We start from the raw sequence: 21,664 nt of genomic DNA on the forward strand, positions 1-21,664 counted from the left end.
AATTTCCAGGTACCTTGGTACACATTATTCTTAGTTTCTATTTATGTTTCCCCTTGTCCATTATTTTCTGTTACATTACTCCCAACTTGTTATTTCCTGCCTTAGTGCTTTGTCTGCAGAGAACTTTATTTGTTGTGTTGTAATGAGTCACATTAAAGTTGTTATACTGCCTTCTATTTAGTCAGTTATAAAAAGCCATTAAATTTCTTTATGGAAGTTAGATAAGTGAAACACCGGGAACCTCCCATCACATACTGGCACATATGCCTGCTTCTTCCAGAGAAGATCCAAGTGAAACCACACAGTGCAAAGAGCTAAAGGCAGTAAATAGGAGCAGGAAAAAAGGACACGATACCATTAAGAGCGTGGTCCTGAGGATCACTAAGGGACTTTTAGGGCTATCTGGAAAAGACCTATAGAGCTGTAAACAGAGAGACATTCTCTACATGTTTTATGTGTGCTGCTTTCAGGGAAAAAAAAGGGTTTTCTGCATTTTTGCTAAGAATATAGGATTGTATCCAAGAAACATCTGATTCCACTGCCAATTTCTTCTTCTAAGTGAAACGCTGTAGAAGATGTTGAGTAATGACTCAATTCAGAGAGTTCAGCTGTATATAACATGGTACACTGAACTCCCTGCATTATAACTGTGCTTGCTGCTGGAGTGCATTAGTTAAGAATGGCTTGACCTCTCTGCCATCCATTCTAAAGTGCCTCTAGCACAGAAGAAATAGTGACTGATTTTGCCCAGAGCTTTCAACTTACTAAATTTTGATGTCCCTGAAAGAGTGTAGCATGTAGGATTATAAAAATCACTGTTGTTTAGAAATATCCCAAATAAACCTCAACAGTTTTCTATTTGTCACACATTAACCTGTGCCCTCTTAGAAAATGAAGATGTTTTGTTTGTCACAGAAGAAGAAGAGAGGCAGGAGACCAGCACCGCGTGCATTTATTAGGCTTTCCATTTTAAAATGACACATCAGTGACAGAAGTCATCCCTAGTAATCCACTACTGACATATCGTAGGCGTGCCAAATAATTGAATAATGCAACTGCTCAGAGTGATAGAGGTTCCTAAACCAGAACACAACAATTCCTTAAAAAGACAGGGATCGTTCTGCCCCTGTGTTTACTCCAGAAGTCAGCAATTACAGGGGAGTTCAGGGCTAACTTTCAGTTGATTCTGAAGGCTAAATCTGGAGGAACCACCCACACATGAACTAGATTGAACCGCAGCTTCAGCTAGGACAGTCAGATCTAAATTCTTCAAGACAACTAGTCCTCAGTTTCCATGGCTAGCCTTGGGTCCCCTCTTCGGCCAGCAGCACCATAAAAACTGTTGGCTCCCATCGCAGCATCCAGAGCTCGCGTGTGTACCTGAACTCTGGTTTTGCTCTGCTACCTTCTTGTAGAGATTCACATTAATTCTTGCTCACTTGATTTGTAGGGAGCAGATAAATTCACCTATTACTTAAACGGTAAAATCTTTTCTATTCAAGGCAGTAGATGAAACTTTGATCTCCCATCCTTTATCAGTATTGGAAGCATTTTTACCACACGTGCCTTTGACTGGCTGAAGGGAGACGTTTGGTAACTCTTGTGTAGTTCTGGGCTGTGGGTTTAAGCAGTCATGTAACATTTTCTGTGTTTTAGTGTCTTGGAAGTTCCCACACGGCTCATACAAGGAAACCTCTTCATTAAAATAACCATTTTACACTTCTGTACAGCTGTTCAGTTCCCATGTTGATGCAAGGCTCAAAATAGCCTTTTTTCTCAAAGGCTCCTTCAATTTCCCCAGCATGTCAGTTATGAAGCTAAAATCAATCTATTTTCTAGGAAAAAAATGCAAAAAAATGTTTAGGGAGAGGAAAAAAAAGTTTTCGAGTTTGCTGCAGTTAAATCAGACCCTGTATAAAAGCAGTGAACAGTCTCCAGTGTTCCACCACTAACATCTGAGCTTGGTTTCTCCAAGCATTAAGCTGTTGGAAACCGCGTTAGCGGCCGGCGGGGCATTGCGGGGCTGTGCGTGGCGGCGTAACGGCTGCGGCCCCGCCCGCCCGCGCGGCGCCCCCTGGCGGTGGCTCCCCCCTGAAGCCTCGCGAGAGCTTCCCCCTCCACCGGCGCGCGGGGGAAGGGGGCGGCCGTTCTTAGCGCATGCGCAGGGGCAGTTGCCGGCCGTTCGGAGGAGAGGCGCCATTTTGGGCCTGTGCGCGGCGGGCGCTGTCGGCAGCGTCTGGAGGCGGCGGGCCCTAGCGGCGAGAGCTGCGCTGGGGGCTTCGCCCCGCCGCCAGCCCTCGGGGCTTCGGCGGGGAGGCGGAGCCGGCGGCCCGCCATGGAGAGCGAGTACTACGGCGGGGACCAGTCAGGTAGCGGCGTGGGAGCGTCCCCCCCGGGAGGGACGCCCGGGGCGCTGGGCCCTGCGAGGGAGGGTGCTGGGCACGGCGGGGCCCGCGGGGATCGCCCTGCCCTGTCCGCCCGGCGGCTGCTTCCGGCGCCCGGGGTCCTTTGCGCTCACCGTGGTGTCGCGTAGCGGCGGCGGAGTTATGCCCGGGACCCCAGCTCGGCGGCCGCTCCACGGAGGGTGTGCGGGGCCGGGCCGGGCCGCTTCCACCCCGGCGGTAGTCAGCAGCCGGCTCCGCAGGGGTCTGGGGTGACATCGGCGGGGCTGGGCCGGGTCCGCTGGCGTGATCGCAGCACAGCGGCCGCCTTATTATTAGTTCGGTGTTTCGATTAGTGTATCAGTCACTGCTTGCGTGCATGTTATAAGTAGTTTTGTGATCTCTGGGGGGTATCCGTGGTGGGTTTGTTCCAAACCTTTCCAGTAGATACCCCCTCCGTTTTTCTGTAGTAGTGCACTGTTAGAACGAGAGTCTGATTGTAGCGCTACCTGGCTCCCTGTTCATCATCACTGTCAGTGCTCTTTTAAACACTGGGAGATCTCACTGAGCTTTATTTTTCTTTACTTAACTTTGGAGCAGATGATGGTGGAGCTACTCCAGTGCAAGACGAACGAGATTCAGGATCTGATGTTGAAGATGAAGGAAATGAGCAGCATTCTGGATCTGAGAATGGAAGTGTAGGGCACCATTCAGAGGTACTACTGGAACTTTTATCTAGATAAAGATTACTCTTCTATAAATTGATTTTTTTCTTCTTTTTTAAGAGGCATTTTCTCTTAACTGAGACTTAAGTGTTTATTCAGTTGTTCTTGAGGGTCCCATCTGGCAAAACTACTTCCAGAAAGAAATGTGTCAGATAATCTCTTGACGAATACGTAGGATAGGGTCTTTTTTATTTTTCTTCTTAATTGTTATAATAGCATCCACTGTTTTGTACTAGAAAAAGTTTAATATTGTTATACTCAATTGCAAGAAGATAAACTTTTTGGGTTTGAAATTCTAAGCAATGGATTATGAGGAATTTTACCTCAAATTCTGCACAGTAATATAAAACCACACATTATGGAGGCATAGATTTCCTTACCAAAGAATAAATGCTCTCCCATCTTCCATCTTTCCTCTCAGATGTGAGTGTTGACTCTCAAGTCTATTTTGTGCTATGTTTTTCATCTTGTCATTCACAAAGGAGCAGGTCTCCATGTGGAGCAGGAGAGGGTTAAGATTCCTAAATGGGATCTGGTCTTCCTCTGAAGAGGTTCTTGCTTTGAGAAGCCTACACCATGAAAAGGGTGGTAATTCTTCGATCCAGGGTTGTATTTGGGGGAGAGTCACTTAACTTGTGGATTGACTATTTTGGTTGAAAAGAGATTCTGGTAAAAGTGAAGGTTCCCTTTGGATTTCCAGGACAGTTTTGGAGTTAATCTTAATTTTTAGGAATTTTTTGTGACTTGAAATAGAATTACATCAGGTCTTACTAGGAAGGAATAATTTTGGCCTGTGAACTCATGTCTTTTGCCAGCAAAGTTATGTTATGGAGAACTTTTTAATACTCATAAAAACTGTAATCAAAGCCATTTCATTCTGTTCTGCATATTTTGTTGCATTTTATGTAAAGATCAGGATTCAATCTGACTGGGTTTTTAGTGGTTATACATTTTAAAAATTGCTTAAAATTCATGATGTGGTATACTGTAGCAGGCTGATGTGTCAAAAGGCTCAACTGCTGTGGTATAACTTGCAATCCTTTTTTTTTTTTTTTTTCCTCCTCCACCCCTTTATTGAATTCATACTTCCCTCAGAGTTAGAAAGTAGATGAAGATTTTATATTTGTATAAAGTGAAAGTTCTTCCCATGTATTTGAATTTAAGTGTAAAGCAGATTTGGAATTTATTTTTTTTAAAAGGTGTTGATATTTACAATGGAAGAAATTGATTTGGTGCGAGGCAGCATCTCTTACTGTGACAATCAGGATTTCAGTGTGGGAGAAAATATGTGTTTCAGCATGGGAGAAATAACTGTCTTTCAAAGGGATTTAGTACTTCTGTTTTAATGAAAAAAAAATGGTGATGAGTGTATGGAGAGTCATGTTGCTGCTACAATAATATTAAGCTTTTTCTGCTGTGTATGACAACTTGGTCATTTGTTCTTACCCTTCTGTACTCCGGTGGGATTTTAATTTTACTTACTGTGGCAAAGTAGTTGGAAATCTGGCCTAAAGAACAGGTAGTTGACTATTACTTACATCTTCAGCATGTCTTTTTCAGATTTAAATAATCAGAAAGTACTAGGACCTATTATCATTGTTAACTGATCCTCTTCATGTGCCTGCATTATTAAGGGCTTTGTTCTGTGATGGCTGTTGAATATTCCTCTGTAGATAAAATACTTCAGGAAGTCCATTAAAAAAAAAAACCTCTTCCCCAAAAAAAGAACTAAAACACCTTTCTGTCCAATAGTGAATGTGAACCTTCAAGCCTTAGTGCTTTATTTGATTTAGTTCAAATCATAAACACTTGAGTATTTTGTTTTGTTATGAAGTCTTACATTCTTAGTTTTTCCCTATATCAAATTCAAAATGCAATAGTGTGGAGCAGCTGTCTCTGAAAGGAATAACTTTCAGTGATTTATCATATTATTTACCCTAAATATTCTCTCATCCTCTTATTTCCTTCATCTTTAGGAATATGTGGGAGGAATGACACTCAAAGGTAATAAAACCTTTGAGACAGCCTAATCAGTTAAGTCTATTTAATTACTATTTCGTCTCTAATTTAGAGCTCAGATGTAAAGAACTGAAGTTTTAAACTTTCAAACTTTTTTTTCAGGTTCTTAACTTTAAAGAAAAGGGGAATCCTGAGGAATTACTTATGTAGGTCTCAGGTATGTGGGTTTTTCTTTTCCACAATTCTTTTCTGGCTTTCCTTCCCCCAATCCCACTTTATCTATAAATGTTCTCCTTGATGTCCTTACCAATTCTGCTTTACACAAATAGAATTAGATAACACATAGTTTTAGTACAGTAATGAATATGAAATCATGTTTACAGTGTTTGTACAAGTCAGGCTTATATGGAAATCTTTAATGACTTAGATTCTTACACTTTCACCAAGTCGCTGCTGTCTTCATGAATTAAGTTATGGTTTGACTGTGACTGTTAACAAACATATACAAATATCTTACATTTCTGAAAAGAGATAAACTTGCTGATCTGACTACGATGGTTATGTATGCCTTAGTTTAACAGTTGTCATTCATGAGATTGTAGTGGATGGGTCAATTTTGTTGAACTTACTAAATTATCAAAGTAGTACCCCTTAAAAGTGGCTGCATGTTGATCCAATAAACTACTTGCTAACTGAAATTTTTATGTAGAAGGATAACACTGTAAATTTGATTTTGATGTATTCCTTATTTTATACTGTACTAAAGCCTCATGTTATAGAATTCTTTCAGTTAAAAAAAAATAAGGACATCTCAATTAAAATGTTTATAGATAAAGAGGAGGAAGAAAAGAAAGCAAAGGAATTAGAGAAAAATGCAGTAGCAATTACCTGAGACCTACTTGTTTTTGAGGATGTCTGATCTTTTAAGTATTAAGTATTTGGAAAAGGAAAAATAGAAAACTCCAAAGTTACATACTTGATTTCTTTGAAAACATCTTTTTAGAGACGAACTAGTAAAAAAAAAAAAGGAGGGGGAGGGGTGAAGGGGAGACTATCCTACAGAGTTTAGTCATCTTACTCTAAAGTTCTATGCACTTTTTATATCAAGTATATTCCAAAACATTCACAGATTCATTAGTTGTATTCAGAAGACCTTTGCACTGATGGCTATGGACAGGGCCTGTCTGTTCTGTGTAGGCTGTGAGCGAGTCAGCTCTGTCTCAGCTCTGCTTTAGAAGATGCTCAGTTATGTTAATGTGCCGAGTCTGAGGTAGTGTGTGTCATCTCTCTGCTGGGCTCACTGGCTTGACTAATATAACCGTGTGCTTTTTTGGGTTAGCTCTGGCTGAGTTTTCCAAACTCAGGACTAGAGTGGATGGTGCCTGTCTTCCCAATCTGTGTAGGAGCACCTGTATTATCTAAGTGGTTCTTCTGTAGGTGATTATATCACAGTAGAGTTCAGCTGCTGTAACCACTGGGATTCTGTGGTGCAGAGCACTGTATAATCACAGTGTGAGCTAATTAGGATGCATGTCTGCTCTCCCTCCCCAAACATCATCGTTCTCAAGAGTGATTGTCAGTTTGCAGTAACAGATTATAGATTCAATATATTGTAAAGTGCTTCAGTAGTAATGCTGTATAATTGTAATGACTTTTTACCAGGTATTTTGCATAGGAAGTTCCTTGTAATTTAGTAATATATTCTGAAGACGTGCATATATAACCTGCAGCCACACTTCTGACCTTAGAAATGTTTAAGAATCATTATGGATTCCATTAGTTGTTCACCAAAGACTTTCTGGACTGGCAGTCTGGAAGGTGATGAGCCTATTAGTTTGAACAGGAGTATTTGTATTGTTTTCCTTGGTTTTGCATAGCAAAATCCCTTATTACTGCTGACATAATTATCAGTACCTATTCAGCATTAGCCGTATGAAATCAAGAGAGGACAGACAAACCCACCAAAAATTATATGGTAGGAAAATAAGGCTTAAAGAATTTCTACTATTACAAACATCAATTTCAGTGTAGACCTCTGCATTTCAGTACTTCTTAATGACCTTACCTGTAACACTGATGTAAAACCTGTGTTTCCTGTTACGTTTGCAGCAGCAGTTTTCTTTAATCTTAAATAATACAGTCAGAGAAAATACATCACATACACATGTTGTTAGTTTATGTGGGAGATACTGCACAGGAGAGGACAATCGAATTAATTTTTTTTTGTAAGAAAAAAAAGAATGAAATCCCATAACAAGCTGAGAGCAGTTGAGTGTGTGTATGGTCTTCCTCAGCTGTGCATCCTCAGTTCTGTAACTTCTTAATCTTCGTATTTAATTCTTTAAAATTCCAAATTCAGGTTTTAACAGAACCTTGTTTCCTTTCTGTAAGGAGAAATGAGAAATACTGAATAATGCCACCAGGATGATTGAAAAGACTAGCATCGCTGTAGAGACAGGGACAAGCAGTAGAGAGAAGACTACTCACTCAGATTGTCACAGCAGCTGTTTTGTAGCTAGCATTAAGTAACATGGAAATAGTGAAGTTGTATTTGAAGGGCATGTTTTAAAATGATATAGTCCTGATTTTTTTTCCATTGTGCAGTAACTTTCTGTTAGTGATTCTGCGGTAATTTAGAAGTTGTTATTTAATCGAGTGCTAGCCAAGGGAATAAATGTGTAAGGTCCAAAATCTTAAAAGCAATGTTATTTACCACTTAGTATAATTTTGGAGGGAGTAGTTCCTGAAAGCAATTAAAATTAATGTTATTTAAAATTCCTTCTTAATCATACTTTTTAAAGATTAATAGTATTGTTTGTTGTAGGTGTAGGATAGATACACCTTCATTATTTTGTATGGCTCTGAATGTGGGAGTAGAATGACTATAGAAAATAAAAACGGATAGAAAGTTTGTCTTTCCAAGGAAATTAAATTGCTGACAAAAAAGATTTGGAAGCTCCAGGACGTATAGGTCTTAAAGTACCTCCTAGGACAATAAATGGTTTGCAAATATGCTAGTGGAAGGAGTCTATAGCTGAGACAAAATCACCCCTGAGAAAAGCCTGGCTGAAGAGTGGAGTTGAGTATGTAGCAAAGAAGTTCCTTTTACAGTATTGTTCTTTTCAGTCGAAAATGGGATTATTGTGACAGTGACTGAGAGAGGTGTACTGAGTTAATGAAATGAGCGTTCAAGAATCTAATTTTGTTTTCTCAGATAAATGCAATTGAGAGGTTTTTTTCCCAAGAAGAAACTAGATGTTGTAGGAAAGATAAAACAAGATGTTGTCAGTAATGATATTGACAGGTGGCTTGTGAAAGGTTTTTCCAAAAATGGAGTGTGTGGCTCAGTCTTTCTTGCCTTGTAGAAAAAGACATAAAAGATTGTGTTTCAATTCTAAAGTTTTAAGAAGATCGGTGTATTTGTACATAGGTTATCTCAGATGTCTGGATAGGCATGGGAGCTATCAGCTTAAGGGAGAGAAGCATTGAATCTGTTCTTACGTTCTTACACATTGAAACACAAAACTTGTTAACAGTAATACTCTGAAAGGTCTGACTAAAACTTTATTGCTGTTTTTGGTAGGCTTTTGGTCTTGACGTGTTCTTAAATAAGTTTCCTTGGCAAAGAAGGAAGGGGCACAAGCTCTCGTGAGCTTCACTTGGAAAGTAATGCATGTGCAGTTTCAGTAAAATGTATTTCATACAAAAAACATCTGTTTGAGATCTTAAGAAAAAGAAAATGACAAGTGTGAGATACTGTTTCTTGCCTTATTACTGGGGATTTGGACTAAACCACTTTGAAGGCCTGACTTTTTGAAATAAAAGCATTAAGCATTTACCCTCAAGGAACTGGATCCTTCTTAGACACGATTATTTGAGCGTGTTTTAAATTCTGTTACCATTTCCAAAATACGATTGAGCTGCAGGGTGGACAGAGTTCCACTGATCTCTTAATATTTTTCTTGATCTGAAGTATTTGATATTCCTTTGATGCAAATTGTCTAATAATTATTTCTGTATAGAAAGTATTTCAGTTTGCAGTACCTTGGGTAATCAAATTGGAGGAAGGACAAGCAAAAATTCAGAACATTTTTTGTTGACTTTTTAAGGTTTTTTTGCTTAGTTGCCTGAGATTATTTTTCTCTTTCAGAATGAACACAGTGACGGAGAAGATGATGGGCAAATGGGAGAGCCTCATATGACAGACTCTGAAAATGAAGATATCCCAAGGCAAAAAGACAGTGACTCAGATAATGAGGAGCCTCCAAATCACAGTGTAAGTGATTCAGACAATGAAGCAGCTCATGGAGGGAAAGACAGTGATTCTGATACTGAGGACCGTCCAAATCGGCATTTAAGTGACTCTGAAAATGAAGATGCCTTAAATCATCGAGCAAGTGACTCTGAAAATGGAGAACCTCACAGGGATCACAGTAGTGATTTTGAAAATGAGGAATCACACAAGCAGCCGGCCAGTGACTCAGAGAGCGAGGAGCTCCACAAGCAGCCGGCCAGTGACTCAGAGAGCGAGGAGCTCCACAAGCAGCCAGCCAGCGACTCAGAGAGCGAGGAGCTCCACAAGCAGCCGGCCAGCGACTCGGAGAGTGAGGAACTCCGCAAACAGCCGGCTAGCGACTCAGAGAGTGAGGATGTTTCCAGACACAAACAAGAAATAGAGTCTGAGGATAGTGATGGGGAGGACAGGAAGGAGGAGGTGCAGAATGACTCTCATCATTCAGATAATGAACATATAAGGGAAGGATTTCAAGGCTCTGACAGTGAAGAGGAAGCTCCTAAGAGACGAAAAATATCAGACAGTGATGAAGAAGAGAAAGAGGAAGAGAAGACAGTGAAGAGGAAAACAGCTATCCTTTCTGACAGTGAGGATGACAATGAGAACACACGTAAGGAACTGTAGTGTGAAAACAAAAATGTGATGTGACAAGCAGTAGTGTTAGAGTTAAATCATTGTTTTTATGTGAAGAAAGCATCTAAGATAAATATGAAACCATAAACCAAATTGTTTTTAGAGCACAACTGCATTTGTAGAGGCTATTGTTCTAACTGCATTTCTGTGTGAATGTATATCTAATACTTTTGAGTAATAAGTAGGTCTAATAGAAGTGAAAGAGAAGACTGCAGTGATCTTGCTTTATACTGGCATCTGTTGTGTTGATTATTCCTGTTAGTCATTTCTCTACTTTGTTGTTATTTCTCTAGTCTTTTTTTTCTCGTTTCTTTTTTTCCCCCATATACTGGGGGTGAGAGTTGGTTTTGAAATTACAGGTTTTTACGGATAGATGTGGTGTATGGAAACTTCAGTTACTGATTGAATAAAACAGATTTTAGAATGGATATGTTTTTTAAGAAATGACAATGATCTTGTGTAGGAAGGCTAGTCAGCTTCCCTCTTGTCCAAATTGCACTTGGGAGAGTATTTTTTTGAGAGTACCAGTTGTCGCCTCTGTTACTAGGACGTGTAGTAATGTTCCTTTCTGTTGGCAGCTGCAAAAAAAGTACGAATCCTTTCTGATGTCGAAGAATCAGATAGCGATGCTACTTCAGAGAAATCTGACAAAAGGAAGAAAAATATTGTATCGGATAGTGAGGAGGAAGAAGAAGAAGAAAGAAAAGAGAATGCTGGGAAGAAAAAAGAAGAGAAAGATCTGTTTGGCAGTGACAGTGAATCTGGAAATGAACAAGAGTAAGTGCTTCTGGGAATATGAATTCCTTCAGGGTTGCAGATAGTGAAACTGATCGTGAATCGAGAATGGATGAATCCCAACCAGAGAATGATTGTCCACCTTCATTGGTGGTGTGAAGAGGAAGGTCAGTAGTAGGTGGCAGAATGAAAGGTGGATCTCCACACAGTCATTGGAAATTTTGCAGAAAACGCACTTCTCATTGTTGCAGTCTAAATAGATAAATGTTACTGTTACCTTCACAGGAACCTGATTGCAGATATATTTGGAGAATCTGGTGATGAGGAAGAAGAGGAATTTACAGTAAGTGTTATTGTGGATGTCTCTTGTTCACTTGCTAGACCTAATCTTCACAGGAAGGTACTTCAGAATGACTATTAGGGTTTGGACTCATGTTCAAGGATATGCTGTATCAGGAGGGAAGCTTTGTATCTGCTGAACTCACTGAGATGGTCTTTGGGTTAAATGACATTTATAGCTCTTCTGTTGGGAGAGTTATTGGTGTGAAAGTCACAGGTGGAATTAGGAAGCCTTTGTTCCTCTTTCTTCTAGATCCTCTGCAGACTTACCTAAAGCTTTTCGAGTATCAGTGTCAGGTGCCTGAGTAGATGCTCAATCTTAAGCCATACACTGATTTGCACTGTCTTTACCCATCAGGGTTTTAACCAGGAAGATTTGGAGGAAGAGAAAGGTGATGCAGACATGAAGGAGACGGCAGATGAATCGGACTCTGATGATAACATCAAAAGAGGGAAGCAGTAAGTCAGTGTGTTATGTACTCCTTTGTTAATAGCAAATGCAAGATTTTAGTGAAAGGACTCTTCCAAAGACTGGCTAGACTTCTTAGTTTAGAAAGGCATGGGACAGTTTCTACAGAAAGTGTGTTCTCGTAAACTACGACAGAAGGTCCTCTCTCAGCTTGTACGGTTTAGTCACTTGGCAGCCCATAGCAGATAACCTATGCTGCTGCTTCAGAGAATGCTATTTCCTGGTTCGCATCAAAATCTGAGTGAAATTAGTATCTAATCAAACAAGCATCTAACTACTTTTAGCAGTTCAGCATTGGAGTCACAGGTATGTTTCTCTGCTGGTGTAAGGGCTAAGGTATGGCAAGACTTGCCATTGGCATGTCTCTTATTTCCTTTCTATCTGCTCCAGTAGTGTCAGAGTAGTGTATTGCAGGTACAGGAAAGCTAAATCTTTGTCAGCTTCAGTGACAGCTTTAGCACATTTTACATTTTTACAGCCCTGGGTATTACATGTGTGCATGTTGTTAGCTATTTCAGCAAGGTCTTGCAGACTTCTGAGGGCATCTCAGAGCCATTGATGCCCTTTGCTAGTTTCCCAGTTTGTATACTGAGGATAACTAATTATCTTACAGGGACATTGAGACATAATGCTTGTAGATTTATTGGAGAATTTTTGAAAGGTTACGCTACAGAAATATAAAATTACTTCCTACAAAGACAGTAAGATCCAGTCCTCTTCTGACCATCAGCAAACTCTCTTCTTGCATTTCAGTATGGACTTCATGTCAGATTTTGACATGATGCTGCAACGAAAGAAGAGTATGAGTGGCAAGCGTAGACGAAACCGTGATGGTGGAACTTTTATTAGTGATGCAGATGATGTGGTCAGTGCTATGATTGTGAAGATGAATGAAGCTGCTGAGGTGAGTTTTCTAGGCTCCAAAGACACCTTAAAATCCAGTTCCATTCTATGAGAATATCTTGTGATCAGTAAAACGCAGAAATCTGGCTGGTACTCAGGAGGAATAATCTGTACGCTACAGAAAGCCTCCAATATCTAAATAACAGTTTAAATGTTATTTTGCTATTCTGAATTAAAACATTTCTTCTTTTGAAATTTGGTGGAAGTATTTATTCATTTTAAAGATTAAAATTAGTTAACTTGCTAAACTTGGATCAGCTGAGATCAACTGTCCTATAAAAAGGGATGTATACGTGTTCTATAAACTACATGAATAAGTGTATCAAACACTGAGAAAGGGACTATGTTTTAATTTCATTATACAATTACTAGCATGTGTAGTACTTCGGTATTTGTTCCTGAGAAGAACCCTTTTCTAAACTGAATGACAGTGCTGTGGTAAGTGATGGTAGAGCAACAGAATTATGGGAAGTTCTGCCTTGGCAGACTGCCTTTTTCAAGGAGTCATGTTTAATATGTTACTGTGCAAGGTTTATTGGGGTCTTGCCTTTTGTCGGGTATCTTTTGTTGTAGTTGTCATTTTGTTGGAGTAGCAATCAAATTAACGAACAGCACTGCACTCATTAAAACTGATTGGGGGGAATATACAGAACTTTAGAAAGAGGAATCTTACAAATAACAACAACAAAAAAATCTTCTTGAGAAGAAGATAAGAAGGATAATGTGTTCGGGGAGGAAGGGGAGAGCGAGATAGCGATCTGGGAGACAAATGAGACTTTCTTGGTCTTGACAAGAAAGTCTTTCTTGGGCAAGATGATAGCCAAATGTTTCAAATGAAGCCATAAAGTTTGAAATGCTGGAGAGAAGGAAGAGCTGAGCTCCAGTATTGTGGTGTCTTTGGTTCTCTAGCATGTGCCTGTCAAACCATTCTGGGGCATGAAGAGGGGAAGGAGGGCATTAGAACAATCTCCTCCCTTGCAATAAAAAAACATTGTGCAGGAATAGCCTTCAGTGGATTAAGATGAGTGAAAGGAATTACCACAGCAGGACATAGATCTGTTGATTGTAATGGGTCTTTTTGGTATGGGAGCCCAAGTACTGAACAGATAGTGACATTATGGCCTTGGATGATAGTCACTTTGAAACCCAGACTTTGTTTTAGCATGTGATGCACATTTGTGTGCTCTTATGTTACTTGCACCATGCTTCATCCTGAACTTCTAGGTTACCAGTTACATTCTTAGCTGAAGTGAATATACATTTTCTCACTTCCCATTGTTTTGGTTAGCTATTTTTCTGTTGTTCAGGTGAGATTTTACTAACAAAGTTTCTAGGTTATGTGTGCATAGCTAGCATGGAGGACTCTGGATACCTCCAGTTTATTGCAATCAACCTAAATCATGAAGTAGAAAAAAATGTAATTTTAGGGGGGGATCTCCTAATGTGATGCTTTTAAGGAAAATGTTGACTAAGGTGGGGACCCTTTTTTAAGAGAAGTTGTCATATAATGTGTTTTGGGGCTCTAGAAGGATGGAGCAGGGTACAAAGTTAGTGTGATCCTGCCAAAGTTGCACTTCTCATTTAATAGACTAATCTTTTTCCTCTAAATGTAAAGGATGAGAGTTGCTGATTCTTCTTTTGATTAACTTGCACTGATTCTTCAACTCCTTACAGGAGGATCGACAGCTGAATACGCAAAAGAAACCAGCACTAAAGAAATTAACTTTGCTACCAACTGTAGTTATGCATCTTAAAAAGTAAGTTGTCATTCTCCCAGTTAATTATCATCTTGGGCAATATTGGGAATTTGGTAGATTTTCATGGAGTGACATTACAGTTGCACTGAGTATGCAGTGAAACACTTTTTTTCTTCCAAGTAAATGCTGGAGCTAGGTGGCCTCAAAAACCTAAAATTCTACGTAATTTTACTTGTTAATTTAACAGGAAACAAGCTCATATGCACTATTGTGCTGAAGGAACATCACATCTTAAGATTTTGATGTATTATATGACTTTGTGGCTTCTCTTTACTTTAAACTTTCTAGGCAGGACCTCAAAGAAACTTTCATTGATAGTGGTGTTATGTCTGCCATCAAAGAGTGGCTTTCTCCTCTTCCAGACCGAAGTCTGCCAGCACTAAAGATACGAGAGGAGCTTCTGAAGATCCTGCAAGAGGTTTGAAACTGACTTTCAACCATACTTGATTCGTGGCTTCTCCATGGCTTTACAGTCGTGTGCTTTAGGGAAATGTTTGGTGATAAATGTACTGCAGCTGCTACCGATGGACTGTGCAGTGAAATACACAAGGAAGCAAACTGCAAAATAGATGTGTTTGTTTAAAAGTTGCATCATTTTAATGAGTCTTACGTTGTAGACATGCTGTCTAGCTGAACAAAATTTGGCTAGGGAACTTCAGGCACTTAATTGTTGTTATGAATATTTTGCCCATGTTCACAACAAAGTGAATAGCTCTGCCAGCAGCAGGCCACAAGACATTTCTGAGAGTCTCAGGTGAACTACAGACATGAAGTTCTCTACCCTTTCTCAGGGAGTTATGTGCTATGGCATTTCTAGATTCTTGATAAATCTCAACTGCTTAGTCACTTATCTTCCCTCGTTCTCAGTGGCTCATACATTGTGATTGGTCACTTTAATTTGTCTTTGCTGTGTTCAAAAAATAAGCGTGGCATAGTCTTGATAGTGAAGTAGAAGTGAAATTTTTCTTGCAGCACCACTAGCTGGTTTTATTTGACTGAAGCTCTAGAAATATTTCTCCTTGCTAAGAATTTGCAAGAGTTCTGCCTGAATTTAGGTTATTTGGCCCTGCCTGCCTGTTTCAGGTTTATGCACAGAGTTTAGTGAAGAGTCATTTGCTATGTATCCCTGAGTTTTTCTCTCTCGTGGTCCCTTGTCTTTTCCGGTCTATTAAAGTGTGCAGTGCACTAGAAAGCCTGTCATACTCAGTGTAGACTTTTAGCGTTTGTAGCTAAGCTGATCACTTGAATGCTTTTGCCACGTAAGTTTTTATCTTTATAAAACAAATGCTTTGAAGGCAGTAACTCAATTCTTGGGTAATATAAGCAAACGAGCATTTGGAGTAAATAGTTCTGGAAACTTACTTAATTTTGTGTATAAAAACCAAGAATGTTAAGGCTAATTTCTAGGTTTTGGTGTTTGATACTTTAACCAATTCCTAGTGAGACAATGAAAAATGCTAATTTTTTCAAGCTTATTGTGAAGGTGGATTTTGGTCTTTTTGCAAAGTTCAATGACACCATTAATGTTCAGACATAATTTCTTGCTATTTTCTGACTTTTCCTTTACCCTGCAGCTGCCCAGTGTGAGCCAAGAGACCCTGAAGCACAGTGGCATTGGACGAGCTGTGATGTACCTCTACAAACACCCCAAAGAGTCGAGACCTAACAAGGATATGGCAGGGAAGCTAATCAGTATGTAAACCTCCCTTTGCCTTGCATCAGTGAGATTTCACTGATAATTTAATTTCTGCATCAGTCTTTCTGTTGCATGTTTTTTGCTATCATCTGTAGTAGAATTAATTCTGCATTGTAGGAATCTCACTAATCTGTTTCATCACTTTGTTTCTAGAGCTCTTTACAAATGCTGTTACATTAACTTCTGCATGCACCTTTTCCTCTTTCTTTCATTCTTGTTCTAAACTGGAGGATGGCATTTATTTTGCCCAGATTCTCTCTTGGCTAGTTATCCAGATCTCACGTACTACAAAGGCAGGAAGGTACTGCCAGAAGACTGTTTATTCCATGGACTTCAGAGAGATCTTGGATGACTGAAAGTTTACTTCTTAAACAGCTGTAGTCCATGTGTAGTGCATTCCATCCTGTATGACTGCAAACTGATTATAAACTTGTTATGTTCTTTAGGAACTACTTTGCATATTTCTAAAATAGCATTCACTGTGGCATGCAGGAGCTCCTGACACTAAGTATTCTAAGAGCTCAGAGAGATTCTAAAAGAGCAGGCAACAGCAAGAGACTTCATGGATGAAAGCTCTTTCTTACTGTCCACAAGGCTGGATTTCCCTGAAATATTAAGGGCTCAAAAATCACTTGTTTGGTTGAAAGGAAGCATAAATACTTGCCATAAACTTTGAAAGCTGTATTTGGTCACCACAGTGGTTTGGAGATAAATTTCAAAGGCCTAGCATTTGTTAACCAATTTTATTCTTTTTTTAATAGATGAATGGTCTCGACCCATCTTTGGCCTTACCTCAAACTACAAGGGCATGACAAGAGAAGAGAGGGAACAGAGAGATTTGGAACAGATGCCTCAGCGAAGGAGATTGAGCAGGTAGGAGTAGCAGGCAGAAACATGAAATCCTTCTTTCTAAGACTCCATCAAGAAAAAGTGGTGTGTAAATATTAAGGGAAATAAAAGGATAGTAAGTTATGACCTCTCTCTTTTCTTTTACCACACTTGACTGTCTTTTAAAATTACTATCTTTCTCTGTGTATAGATGCCTATATAAAATTTTATTTTTCTTGCAGCTCTGGTGGTCAGACTCCCCGCAGGGACCTGGAGAAAGTGTTAACTGGAGAGGAAAAGTAGGTTGGATTTTTTTTTTTAAATTTTGATTAGAAAAAAGTGTTTCAGTGGTACTGACAATACACAATTTCTTTTGAGGTTTTAGAGGCAATGGTTATGCAGCGTGTTTCAGAGGTGTAACACACTATATTGCTTGTACTTCTTTCTGTGTAAGATTTGTCTCTAACAGTCACATCTTTTTTTTCTGCAGGGCTCTTAGACCCGGAGACCCCGGGTTCTGTGCCCGTGCGAGGGTGCCAATGCCCTCCAACAAGGACTATGTGGTCAGGCCAAAGTGGAATGTGGAGATGGAGTCCTCCAGGGTAAGCACTGCGGTGTGGGGATAGCTTAGCTTCTCCTAGTGACTCTGTACCTAAGCTGTCTCTGATTAAGCCTGGGAATCTCTCACCTTATTGCTGTGGTTACTGTACAAAACAGTAGTTCTTTTAAGTGCCTCTTCTAATTTGAGCAGACAGTAAGTTCTGCTATCAAGTGGGCTGTTTTAAGCTCATCAAATACTTTCACTCAGGTATTGTTGCTTCTCTAACCAAAAAGAGATTTCCATATTAACTATTCTAGAGTTTCTCTCTAGGGTGAGAATTTGATTACAGGCCTCTTATTTTAGAGCATTTTGAACTAAAGCTGCAATTCAATAAGTGTGTCACTGATATTTTTATACCTCTCCCAGTTTTTGTATCATGTTCTTTGATAATATTCCAGTTTGGGAAAACTTTGAGGTTTTGGTAAACATTAACAGCTTCAGTAGAGGCCTTTGCCTTGCCTTATTTGGTTCATCCATCTACCACGTACAGTTTAATTTAAAAGCGGAGTACGTGGTAGAACACATGTAAATGGAAGAAGTAATAATTACTGTGCTTTCTGCTGTTATCTCTCCTTCTGTGCATTAATTGAGATATTGTTTCTAGCCCGGGACTATTAAGAGAGGTATTAGTCGCTTGGAAAAACACAAGAGACGGTTTGCTGAACAGAAACGACTCAGCAAAGTGCATCGGGCCATCAAGTTCAGCATTGAAGGCAACAGGATGCCCCTGTAGCCATGACACTCCGCCTTCCCCAAGTTTGAGAGGTATCCCTCAAGGGAGGTGTGAACAGTGCATGTGCTTCAGCTGTTGGCAGTTTGCACATACAGGAAAGGAGTGGGTACACCCTAACTTAAACTTGGAAAACTCTCCTCGTATTGTCTTATGTCTGTACTGTGACCTAAAAGGTAACTTGTACAGGAAAAAATAGGCTGTAGCACCTAACATTTGCCATGATACCTGCCTCGACAGTGACAGGTGTTAAATGAAAATACCTGTTCTCAAAAATAGCTTTGCACCACCTGTGGTTTTGAATGCTGTTCTGACATAATTAGGTTCTCCAGGTTTACCTAAACTGACACACAGGAATTCTTAGCCCTTAGTATGGGACCTTGTGTCACTGTATATCAACATCTGTGGCTGACATTTTACTGGTCCAAAGTAAGGTATTTTTCACACGTACTCCTTCAAGGAAGTTGAGTGATGTGAGACTTAGGGACGGTTGACAGGAGGCAGACAATGAGACCTCTGCAGCCCAGGGGGAGAAGAATCCCCTGCTGTGAATGCGGGGTGGAGGGAGATCAATCAAAGACATGCATCAGTGTGGGAATTGTTTTGACAATTTCTAGTCTGCGTTTCAGTTCTGTGAGCAGGGCTGCTACAAACTAATAGTGACAGGAAGAGGCTAGCACAAATGGTAGGTAACTGTTGAGTTTAAGCTTCATATTTATTTGTTTAAAAAAAAAATATTTTTTTAAAAATCACTGTGAAATTCCAGATATAATTTCAATGAATAGCAAACAGTTTTATGAATAAAGTTTATTTAAAGTCAGTGTGTCAGGAGCGCCTTCCTCAGTGATGGGAATAAGAGGTTCTGTTTCTAATAGATGTTGTTTTGTCAGATACTAAGTAGCATGTTCTGGATATCTCTGTTTCTCCCAAACTTAAAAGGTGTGAAGTTTCCATCATTTACTGTTTCTGTTGTCTAGTTAGGGGAAATTGCTTTCTAGGAAGCAATGGCTATGGATTGGAAGGTCCTTGCTGTTTGTCTTCGGTGGCGTTTCTTTACAGAATCACTGTATTTAATCTGTGCAAAATAACTGCTGCGTCATCTCAGTTTTTCATTTGCAGTTAAAATACAGAGATGAAATGCAATAACTCTTCTAATAACTGGTATGGTCAGCTTAGGCATTTCTTTTGCTTCCCCCTACACCGCCTTTTTCCCAACAATCTCTTGCTTTATAAGTACTAATCAGTGACCTTTAAAATAAATTGCGGTTTGGAATTGATGTGTCAACTCAATCCACCTCAGTTACTGTGTATTTGTATCTAAAAATCTTGCCCCCACAGGAAGGCTGTACGTATGACACTGTAGTGCAGTGTATTTCTGACACTAAACTCCAGCCAATATAGATAGAAAACTATTCCAAACTGTATATTCAGCCAGCATGTGAACAACTAACATGGTTATTAATGTGAAAGCTTTGCTGTGTGATGTTTGAGCGTGACTACCTCCATATATGCGATGCATATATTGGGGGAGCCATTTTATCCACTTTGCGGGGAGAGAATGCGTGCACACCTGCACACACACACACACAACCAGTTGGAACCAGTGGCTTCATCAGCTCCCTTTTGCAGGTTTAACCTTGCATGCATCGCTTTTCTTGAACCTCTGGGACGTCTGCTTTTTTTCAGTGGTAATTATTAGTTTTATTTTTTAAGTTCCAGGGGACCTCTAAGAAAGGGGTGAGTCGACTGGACAAACAGATGCGGAAATTCACAGATATCAGGAAAAAAAGCAGATCGGCCCATGCAGTGAAAATCAGCATTGAGGGCAATAAGATGCCATTGTGACCCTTCAGAGAATACCCCATGATCTCTGCTGTAAGACAATACACCCATAGACTCTTTGGAGACCTTTAAATTTTTTAACAACTTGTTTGGGTTTTTTTAGTGAATCTTTAAATTGTTGGTTCAGGTTCTGGTATAAAATATTGTCTGAGGACTGTGAATATGGGGACTAATTTCTCCTGATTGTATTTAAACTTGCTCTATTGTGTCCTTTGTACAGATCACGTATTTGTTGTATTGCAACACTTTAGACAATAAAACATCTTCTGTTTTTTCGGGGGGCTGTCTGTTGATTGCTGAAGAGAATGTATGTGCAGACCACCTGGTATGTGGAAAAGCTGCCAATTGTTAATTTTCTGTTTACCATTGTCCGTTTCCTCTTTATTCGGTGCTTTATTAATCGGTTGTTCTGTCTTTGGAGATCTACATGTATTGGTTTTGATTAGAAATATTGACTGTCTTCCACTCAAAGGATTTCATTTTTCATGAAAGCATGATGTAAAGTTCAAGAGACCACCAGAACAACCACTAAAAATTCCAGCAGCTTCCAGCTAAAATGCTTGACGTAAGAGAGACAGCAGTATTTCACTACTATTGATCCTCCATGTGAACAGCAAAGCCTTATGGTGACTGCTATTGGAGAACAAAGGGCTGCAGCTGAAGGGCGTTTCTGTGACATGTGATAGCATAGAGTATTTTTTAAGTAAGCCAGACTTTGGAATCAAGGTTAGTGAGACTGCTCAAGAAGACTGAGTATCAGATTGCTGGACACTTCTATTTTTGGGTGCTTTATGCAGCACTTAGATTGGCTGTGTGGAGCCTTTGCTGATACTTGCTTGGTACTACTGTGACTTCATTTTGTAGAGTTGAAAGCCATGTAAATTTTTTTCTGTTGTTTTGCTTTGGTATTTGGGTAGCTCAAATGCGTGTTGCTCTGTAGCCCACTCGTGACTTCTGAAAGGTTTATTTTGCCAGTGGTAAGGAGAAGGTTCCTGTCTCTGCATTAGGAGGATAATATTGCTATTTCTTTGTCCCTGGTGCTACAGAGCAACATCTTGTACCTCTGCTTCTTTACCTCTACCTCTGAAAATGTTTGTGCCTGCTGAGCTTACCTACAAGAAGAGGACTCTTCTCCTTGCATGGATAACTGGCAGTTGGGATTTCACTAAGAAAGTCGCCTTTTGTTCCAGAGGAGCACAGCCCATTTGCTGTAATGTGTGTTCTGTAATTCTGTGAATTCTTTGAGGTAGGGATCTTGTTGGCTGACTTAGAGGTGCTTAAGTACCTCTGGTGTCTGCTGGCACTGATAATGGAGAGAATGTAAGTACGTGGATGGTCACGTTTTAAATATGCTCCTGTGAGACTGAAGCGGACTGACGATAAAATAAAGCTGTATGCTGGGACATGAAGCAAAAACTGAAGGAGGATGCCTGCGCTGGATGGAGCCTACCAAAGGAATTCTGCTTGTAAGACCACTTCACCTACTCTTGCCAGGTATGCTTATGATACAGTAACCGACCTCAGGTGTGTTTTTAGCATGTGAGAGTTTCAAGGGTTTGGGGTTTTTTTTCCCATTTTTAATTAAGCATTTATTGAAAGACAGGGAATTCCTTACTGCTATATTAGCAGGTGCAACTATGTAAAAAGCGAACAGTGTAGCTATTCATACCCGTGTTCCATTTGGCCCTGAAGGTCTATGGGGTCCCCCCCCAACTTTTTTTGTAGTTCTGGTACTGCAGTCATGGGAGACTGTGGGCTATTTTTAAATCCTA

The 21,664-nt window shown here is 39.9% G+C and overlaps 1 protein-coding gene across 2 annotated transcripts; it reads left to right on the forward strand.

Moving 5' to 3' along the window:
- Positions 1-2,201: 2,201 nt before the first annotated feature.
- On the forward strand, positions 2,202-20,167 carry IWS1 (interacts with SUPT6H, CTD assembly factor 1). 2 transcript variants are annotated; one of them, XM_076341652.1, is made up of 15 exons: positions 2,202-2,369; positions 2,982-3,097; positions 9,216-9,969; positions 10,571-10,769; positions 11,013-11,070; positions 11,425-11,525; positions 12,289-12,439; positions 14,113-14,195; positions 14,484-14,613; positions 15,770-15,887; positions 16,653-16,764; positions 16,962-17,018; positions 17,210-17,321; positions 17,925-18,085; positions 19,764-19,846. In XM_076341652.1, the coding sequence occupies exons 1-14, from the start codon at positions 2,336-2,338 to the stop codon at positions 18,051-18,053; spliced, it is 2,154 nt and encodes a 717-aa protein (XP_076197767.1). In that variant the 5' UTR covers positions 2,202-2,335; the 3' UTR covers positions 18,054-18,085; positions 19,764-19,846. The 2 variants fall into 2 exon arrangements, with proteins under 2 accessions (XP_076197767.1, XP_076197766.1); XM_076341651.1 differs by lacking the exon at positions 17,925-18,085 and having other exon boundaries at positions 19,764-20,167.
- Positions 20,168-21,664: the final 1,497 nt, after the last annotated feature.

The sequence above is a fragment of the Aptenodytes patagonicus genome, chromosome 6 (assembly GCF_965638725.1).
Source record: "Aptenodytes patagonicus chromosome 6, bAptPat1.pri.cur, whole genome shotgun sequence".
Lineage (NCBI taxonomy): Eukaryota > Metazoa > Chordata > Aves > Sphenisciformes > Spheniscidae > Aptenodytes > Aptenodytes patagonicus.

What these genes read in the sequence shown, in the direction of transcription:
- IWS1 (XM_076341651.1), top strand. Translation starts at nt 2,336, where the DNA reads ATGGAGAGCGAGTACTACGGCGGGGACCAGTCAG. An exon ending in AGGAAGAAGAGGAATTTACA is followed by an intron (nt 11,071 to 11,424) that starts GTAAGTGTTATT and finishes TTTACCCATCAG; the next exon opens with GGTTTTAACCAGGAAGATTT. An exon ending in CAGCGAAGGAGATTGAGCAG is followed by an intron (nt 16,765 to 16,961) that starts GTAGGAGTAGCA and finishes TTTTTCTTGCAG; the next exon opens with CTCTGGTGGTCAGACTCCCC.